This window comes from Osmerus mordax, chromosome 23 (genome assembly GCF_038355195.1).
Source record: "Osmerus mordax isolate fOsmMor3 chromosome 23, fOsmMor3.pri, whole genome shotgun sequence".
Classification (NCBI taxonomy): domain Eukaryota; kingdom Metazoa; phylum Chordata; class Actinopteri; order Osmeriformes; family Osmeridae; genus Osmerus; species Osmerus mordax.
Window position 1 is genome coordinate 6,498,882 of NC_090072.1, and position 8,627 is coordinate 6,507,508.

An 8,627-nucleotide genomic window follows, 5' to 3' on the forward strand; every position below is an offset into this window, starting at 1 on the left:
AGGAGGGGGGGTCAGGGGGGCGGGCTTGACCTCTATATTTAGTTACCCCCAAATCTTGTGAACCACCAACCAATGACAACAAACAGACACCCACACCGCCCCACCAATCCGGTCCCTCTCTCTCCCAACCAGCCAGCCAGTCACCAACCTCCCACCCCACCCCCAACCAAACAATCCAGTCCCTCTCTCTCCAAACCAGCCAGCCAGCCAGCAAGTCCCCCCCCCCCCACCACCCACCCACCACAACCACCTTGCCCCACCCACCCATTTCCAACACCAGAGCTGGGCAGTGTGCATTGACCTGTGCAGGTCGTTCTCCGTGCCTCAGGCCTCGCTTCCGTTGGGGACCCAAACACAACAACCTGAGAACCCCCCCCCCCCTTGGAGGGACCTGACACAGGTAAGGGGGCCACTCCACCTTCGTGGTGGGAAACCCAAAGTAACCTGTCCTGGAGGTCGTCAGTGCTCCTGTGAATGCGATGGAGCAGCTCCTCACTGTGTTCCTATCGGTCCTACAGTTTGCCTGTTGTTGCACCCTTCTAAATGTGTGTTTACGTATTTCTTGTCGATTACGTTAACGCCTAAGAACTTTGTGTTTCCACGACAGATGACTTGTTTGGTCTTTCCTCCATCTATTTTCAATCTATGGAGACATGAGACCTAATAATAGTTATTTACAGTACAGCTTAGATCTGCTCGTCAGACAACTAAGATGAATTCCTCATGGATTTAGCCACCTCACATCCACCTTACTAATGCTAAAGTGTTTTGGTGTTACTTATTACTCATCTATCTATTCATTTATATGTTAAAAGAGGAAAATGTGAGGGTACTGTACATTTTGGCCAGGCAGCATGTACAGTACTGTATGGTTGTGTACTACGGCTCAACTCATCTTCGAAACTGCCACACCTGCTCCTCGTGACATCCTGTAACCCGTTCTGAACTCCTGTTCTAGTAGACCTCCAGGGTCATTTCAGCGGTATTGATCCCTGCGTCCTCTCAGGCGAGCGAGGTGCCATGTCTGAAGAGCACGCGCTTGGCGTTTAACGGCCCCGGGTTATTTAAAGGGATGTGCTAACTTTGCCCTTTTCACTGCCCTAATAAATTCTAACTGCCCTTGTGCGCGTGGCAAGCTAGTGTAATGTTGGGCCGATCGATGGCCCTACAAACAGCTCGTGTTGTCTGCTGTGGCATGGCGTTTGATAGGTGTGCTGTTGTGGCCCCTGACTCGACCGTTCATCGTGCTGTGACTCTCTGATACCCAGAGGCAGCCGTGACACAGTAGGTGTGGAGTTTGATTGGTGCGCTGTTGTACCGGTAACCTGTGACTCTGGCATGCTGTGGCTCTGTTCCCCAGCGGCAGCCATGTCCCAGTTCTCTACCATGACGACGAGAGAGAGGCAGATGCAGGCGGCGGCGATCTGCAGGGAGATCCAGGGCTCCGAAGGTATCCCATGATACCCTCTCACTTCCTTGTTTCCTCTCTTGTCCAACCCGCTCTCTTCCCCTCTCTCTCTCTGGCGGACTCTTCATCGCATCTTCTGCACATCAGCTCACTATCTGCATTCCTCTTTTTCTCTTAAGTCCTCATATTCCTCCATGCACTCTTTCTCTTTACTCTTTCTGCTGTCTCTCTTTCTCTCTAGTTCGGCTCTCTCTCCTCCTGATCTCTCTCTCGCTCTCTCTTCTCTCTCTCACTGCTCTCACTCTGCTCTGTCACTCTACTCTCTCTCGCTGCTCTATCTGGTGTGATTTCTAACGTTAAAGTCTATGCTCATTCATGTGAACACACCTTACAGTGTACTACAGTAGAGTATGGCACGTGAAGTATCCTGAACTACAGCACAAATGTAGACACATGCTTAATCATAGTTTCTACATTCCGAAACAGGTGTCCACATACCGGCACACACACACCAATTACAAATGACTTTGTAGAGAAGCTATCGTCTCACCAACAGCTTCCCAGTAGCCAGTAACTAATCCCTTTGTCGTTGTCCTTTGAACGCGCTATTTCGGGGCGTGCGGACAACTGCAGGGCTGGCACCGTCAGGGACGTCTGAGGGCCAGCGACAGCTGTAGGATTTTCTGGCAGGCCCACTTCTCTCTCTTTGATAGTGGTAAAGAAATCTCCACAATCGGCATGCATTAGCTAGCATGCAGCGCTAACCACAGACAGGGGCACAACATGAAAGGTTGACATGAAGAGATTACTTATCATTTATCATATTGACAGCAAGACGGAGTCAGCAAGACAGGAGCTATTCGGGGCTGTGGTTTACCAATAGATTATTGGTGAAACGTAATTAGCCTGTGTGTGCTGTAGGCCTGTATGTACAAACATTGTCAACACAATGGGAATATTTTGTTTGAGTAATCAAATTATATAATTATATATTATATAATAATTATATATATATATATATATATATATATATATATATGTAACTACAGGAGATGATGTGCTCATAGCTCAGAAAACTGTCAACACAACAAATAGGTATTGACAATATGTGCTGCAACATGCACAAGTGAGCTCACACAAACAACAGACACACACACACACACACACACACACACACAGTGTCCTCACAGCTGGTGTGTGTGTGTTTCCCAGATGCAGAGATGGATCTCGGGAAGAAAGTGAGCGCCCCCAAGGAGATCATGCTGGAGGAGCTGTCGCTGTCCTCCAACCGGGGCTCTCGCCTCTTCAAGATGCGCCAGAGGCGCTCGGAGAAGTACACCTTCGAGAGCGTCCAGAACCAGACCAACACACACATCAATGTGAGCAGACAGCTCGGATTTCAGCGTACCAGGCTGCTGTTCAAACTCAGGGCCTTTGATCGAACCGAGCCTTTTCTTTTCTTCCCCCCCACAGAGTCACAGAGTGGCATATAAAGGAATGGGGTGGGGAGTAGAGTAGGGCTTTATCGATCTCTTGGAGTTAATCAATTTCGTATTTCATTTTGAGGAGAATCCTATGTAACCTTAAGAGACATCTGGATTCGCGAGATCACGATCCACGCGAGAATCTATTTTTACAAGTTATCCATTTGTGCCTGCCCTTTTTAAAACCGTTTTCCAAGGACGACTTTCCAGATGGATATGTGTAACAACCATCTGGCGAGGCAGGTTAAATCAGGAGACCCGCCATTTGCCAACCTACACACACATCCTCTCATGAACAAATGGATACTTTTTACATTGGTTTCTGGCATCTGGTGCACAGACATCCAGTATCATCAATCAGCTCGCCAATGTGAGTCTGTAGAGTTCATAACCTGTTCCTCCGAATGAGGACCCTGCTCCAGACAGCCTGCAGCAGCACGATGGTCCTAAGACCTAGCTTAGCGCGTTGTTCCACTGCGTGTGGAAGACACAATATTTCCCACAAGGCACTCAAGTCATACAAAACGCTTCCTGATTAAATGGAAACTAAAAGTGTTTCCTGTGAAGGGGAAGGGGGGGGGGGAGGGGGCTTGGGCAGGTGCGGTATGTTGTATGATGAGTTCCATGAAGCCTTGCGTACGAGGGCAAAAGCCTCTCATCCTATGGCAGTGGAACAACGTTCCTGTGGGGAACTCTTTCGTAATTCCACTTGACTCTGGAGGCCTGGGAGCATGGCCACACATGGGCCCTGTCATGAAGGGGGTTTGCTCTAATTGAAAAGGACTTAGTGGCAGTGATGTCATGAACTCCCTGCTTTCTTAAGCCTAATCAATACGTTGATGTGGTTCATTTACAACCCTTAATCTTATTGTGCTGATGGGAAACGCGGCACAGCGGGTCCCTTTCTTTACCCTTCGGGGCAAATGGGGAATGTCGTTTCAAGTTGACAACATTTCCTGAGGAAGTCGAGGAGTAAATCATTTCAAATATCACTGGGGAGATGAAAGGTTCCCATTGTGGACAGATTCAACACAGGGCCAGAAGGCCAGAAGAAGCCAGGCTAGTCATGTTGAAGTTCCTGATAAGAGAGGCTGCTCTTACAGAATGCTCAAGGTTTCCCAATTATTATTTTGGCCTTTGAACCAACACCATGGTTCATGATATTTCTGGACTACCCTATCAGATTTCATTGTATGAACGCAATATCCATAGATATTTGTTGTTTGAGCTTCACACTCATAAAGATGATATGAGAGCAGATGGATGGAGATAACCACACTTTCTTTCTCTCCCTTCGTTTTCTGTTTCGCCGTCAGAATGGAGTTACTTTGCAGGTCGAAAGTCAGGAAGCGACTGAAAACACAGGTGGAGAAGATCACCTGGAGGTCAAGCTGCCGACGACACCTCCAAACACACCTGACCAGAGAACCCAGGCGAACCCAGACAGCATCGCCCCTGGTGAGTAGCGTGGGAGGGTGTATGGCCGGGTGTGTGGGTGACAGGGCTAGAGCCACGTGGTAGGCATAAAACTACCAGTTTGTAAAAAATACGGACAGATAAGGACAAATACCCAAAACAATAACGGCAGTAAAAACATATAGTCCGGACTCAGAAGAAACACTCCATATTAATGGCAGGCAATAAACCATTTAGCCAGTAACATAAAGAATCAATGCATCAGCCAAGTCAACCAATATATTTCTGATGCCCATTTTGCACTGAAACCCCAACAACTCTGGAATCCAGAAGAAACCATTTACAGCCAGTCTAATGACGGACCCAGTGAATGGGTGGTTTGATCCTGGATCCTGGTCCTGTTGGATGTAATAAGGGAAGGCTTTTGCTCAGTCAGAGAGATTGTGTCTTCATTGTTTTGACATTTTTGAAATTCTCCCACATGTTCTGCACAGAGGGGCAAATTCATTTCATGTGGGGAAACATGTTATCCTTGTGCGGAATCTCCTGGCCCTGGGAGGAATTTGTCTTATCCCCTCTCACTTTCTCACTCGTAATCTTCCTCGCTCTCCCTCCCTCCCCGTCTCTCTCCTCCAGTTAAAGTTTGTTGTTTGGTAGCTACAGTTTATCATGTTGTAAATGCTGAGGTGTGCCCACAGGAAGCAGGACTAGTATTTCCTGTGTGCCCTACAGTCTCTGATACCATCGAGACCAGCTTAGAAACCCAGATCACACTCTGCCTCAATACTGCCCAGTCGGCAGAATCATGGAGCCCTTATTACACGATGAGCGCATGGAAGCAGCGTGCCTTGCTATTCCTGGGACTACCCCAGACCTTGAGAGGGAGTCAGTGGAGACGGCAAGATGCAGTAATAAATTGGGGCAGGGGGTATTGGGTATCAAATGTGTAATGGCTCTTGGAATAGCTCAGGAAAGGCCCCCAGGTGTTAGGGTTGGAGTGAGTCTTTTGTTTCCCAACAGTTTGGTTTCCTGTAAGCGAGGGTTTGTGCAGTTCAGCCACCTGATTGATCTGAACTAAACACCCAATTGTAAAATGTCTCAGCTAGAATGGATTGGGACTGTCTCTCTCTCCCAGATCTCTGTCTGTCTCTTTCTCTCTGTTTCTCTCTCTCTGTTTCTCTCTCTGTTTCTCTCTCTCTGTTTCTCTCTCTCTGTTTCTCTCTCTCTGTTTCTCTCTCCCTCTCCCTCTCCCTCTCCCTCTCCCTCTCCCTCTCTCTCTCTCTCTCTCTCTCTCTCTCTCTCTCTCTCACTCATCCTTTTTCTGCCTGGGGTACCACACATGCCACCAGAATTGTCCTTTATTTATCAAACTCTGACTGTGTGGCTGTTACAACACATTCTCTGCATTTTGAGCATTTGAATTGGATTTGAAGTATTCCATGTTCTACAATGATCTTGTACATGTTTCCACCCGGGGGCCAGCATTTTGTTCTTTCCACATGTCCTCTGTGAGGCAAAACACAGACTCGGGAGGATTGTTCATTGTCAAAGGCTTAGATGTGACACGCTGGCTGTTACATAATGCTGTGTGTTGGCCAGCCCCCCTCCCACAGGCAAAGCGTGCTGGTTTTGAAGGCTGGTCCATTGGTTGGCCCCCTAACCCCCCCGCCCGCTCCTCCTTCCCCCCCTAACACTTTTACACAGGAAACGTGTTATTTATTATTATAAAAACATTCTCTGTACTTCTATACCCCTCTGTCCTAATACCAGTGCTTCTAGATTCCTGGAAGTCTATGGGTTGAAATGTCTGAATTTCAGTTAGCAGATGCTTTTGGCGACAGTGACGCACACCAAAACTGTCCAGGCATTTCCCTGACTTCCCTTATTTGTCCCTCCAACAGGCTACGGGGGTCCTCTGAAAGATGTTCCCCCAGAGAAGTTCAACAGCACGGCGGTCCCCAAGTCCTACCACTCCCCCTGGGACCAAGCCATCATCAGCGACCCTGCCCTGGCAGACACCCTCATCACAGGCATGCCAGAGCCTAAGCCCCAGCCAGAGGCTCCGGGCTACAAGAGCTTTAATAGGTAAAATAGAGCGAGAGAGAGACTTTTACACACATACACACACACACTCACACACTCTCACAGCAAGGACTTTCTTTTCTCCAAGTCAAAATGCTTGTCAGTATCCAAGTTTTTTCTCCAACAAAGCAGAGTTCATGAATGATTGGCGGCTAATGCTAGCTCTGTCAATCCAATACCTCCAGGGTAGCTACCCCCTTCGGTGGCTTCAACAAGACCCCCAAACCTGCCCCTGTCAGGGCACCTGAGGTGGATAGCAGCCCTGCAGAAGCCTTCCCGGAGTGCGCAGAGCTTCTGGGAGACGCTGGGGGAAGCGCCCACCTTCGGCCCACCTTCAACAGGACGGCCCTGGGCTGGGCGGGGACAGGAGCCCCCCTCCTGTTCCCCACGGCGGCCCTGGACCCCATGTTCATCCCAGAGTCGGATGACCTTTGAACTTGTGTGTGCATTCACGTGCTGCCGGTTTTAGAGCCAGAGATCCTTGTGTAAGTGCAGGGTGAGATCGAGAGAGACACAGAGAAAGAGAGAGAGACAGAGAAAGAGAAAGAGAAAAAGAGAAAAAAGGGACAGAGAGATAAAGGGGGCGGGAGACAGTGATGGACTGAGATAGAAGAGAGAGAATATTAGTTAGACGCCCACTGTGCACAGTGTTTTCTCGCTTATCTGTCGAAGACTCTTCCACTGCAGTCAAAACATATGCACCAGCTAGCGAACACTACGTACTCACAAATACAGCATAATGTAGCACTGTATCCTGTAAAATGTTGCGTATAGGAGGGATGATATTTGCCTTAAACGTCTTTGTTTGTACTAATCATTTATAAGCGAAATAAAACAGTGTAAAACACCAATCTCTTCCTTCAGTTTTCAGAGTGAGACTGACTGCGGATAGATATTCTATTGTGCGTCAAAGAAAGGCCTTGACGCGCCGCCTACAGTGGTTCCCATGATTGATGGCGGCATGAATCTGGTTAACATGTTCCCCTATGACTGAGCGCCGGCTGAACGCGCCGTGACGTTCAGAGTGTCCCTGCTCCGTCTGCCCCCGGAGGGCTGAGGGGCAGCACACCTGTGTTCTACCGTGGCGCAGTACGTGAACCCATCACTGCCTGGGCCCTTTCAGAGAGCCCCACACACGTGACACGCCTCAAGGTTGTGCCGCCCAGGCTGACAAATCATATCCGCTTCACTGACACCGGCCACATGACTGATGTGTCTACCGTCGTGTCTACGGGATGTCACGCGGAAGAGTTCGAGCGTTGCACGTCTGTGTGGCTCTGCCACGGAGCCTGGTTTTACAGTACTGCGGAAGATCCGCGGGACACTGCTGAGAAGGGAGTGAATAATATGAGTTGAGTCAGTAACAGGCTATCAAGGGAGTCTAGCCTGCTTGTCTGTGTGTAACAAACATTGCACAATTGCAGCTAAAAGTGTGAAATAACTTCGCGAGTGGGCATGAACATGCGAGCGAGTCTGCCCACGCGAGAAATACAACCACAAAGGCCAGACGAAGAGAACAAGAAGTTCTGCCTGACCTGTCAGTCACCACAGCAGCTTGCGGAGTGTTGAAGGTCCGATGCCAAGCGTAAAATACAATGGGGCTTTGACGTGAGCTGGATTTACTGGACTTGAGGATCGCTGGTCAGCTGATGTGGACTGGCTGGCGGGTGGGTGAGTGGAACAGAGCTTCACGTGTCAGATTCCTCTGGCTGCTCCTCTTCCCTGTTGTGTACTTATTACACATCATGAAAAGAAAGCCACACAGACATGTCGGGAAAAAGAACTGCTAAATTAGCAGCCTGTCTATCAACAGCTCATTTAGGAAATCCACAAAACTAGTCAATTGGGTTTTATGCCGTTTTGTTTTTTTACTTAAAATAATACACGGAATTCCAGAAATGTGCCGCAATTCCTCTCGTGCTCCTCAAGAGACAGGAAATGCTTGTCATGGTTACTGTTGGTCACTTCACCGTGTCCAGCTCATAGCTCCTTAGCCGTGTGGTGTGCCAGCCTCAGCAACCCCTCCCCTTGGCTGTACTATTGAATTCCTCTCCATTAGCCTGGACGTGCAGTGGACCATACAGCACCACCCCCACCCCCCCACACCCCACACCACTTGCATCCAAGATGCTGCCAAGTCTCTGGTTCTATCCAGTCCTGTTTATCAAACGTTGCCTGAACTCTCTTTGAACTCGTTTTGCGCCCGGTATCAAAAAGCAGGAAGGGGAAATATCATT

General features: G+C 48.9%; 1 protein-coding gene across 2 annotated transcripts; it reads left to right on the forward strand.

Moving 5' to 3' along the window:
- The first annotated feature begins 287 nt into the window (after positions 1-287).
- LOC136967847 (myozenin-2-like) lies at positions 288-7,241 on the forward strand. Of its 2 annotated transcripts, none has more exons than XM_067261809.1 (6): positions 288-400; positions 1,361-1,450; positions 2,621-2,787; positions 4,209-4,350; positions 6,210-6,393; positions 6,576-7,241. In XM_067261809.1, the coding sequence occupies exons 2-6, from the start codon at positions 1,369-1,371 to the stop codon at positions 6,823-6,825; spliced, it is 825 nt and encodes a 274-aa protein (XP_067117910.1). In that variant the 5' UTR covers positions 288-400; positions 1,361-1,368; the 3' UTR covers positions 6,826-7,241. The 2 variants fall into 2 exon arrangements, with proteins under 2 accessions (XP_067117910.1, XP_067117911.1); XM_067261810.1 differs by having other exon boundaries at positions 1,367-1,450.
- Positions 7,242-8,627: the final 1,386 nt, after the last annotated feature.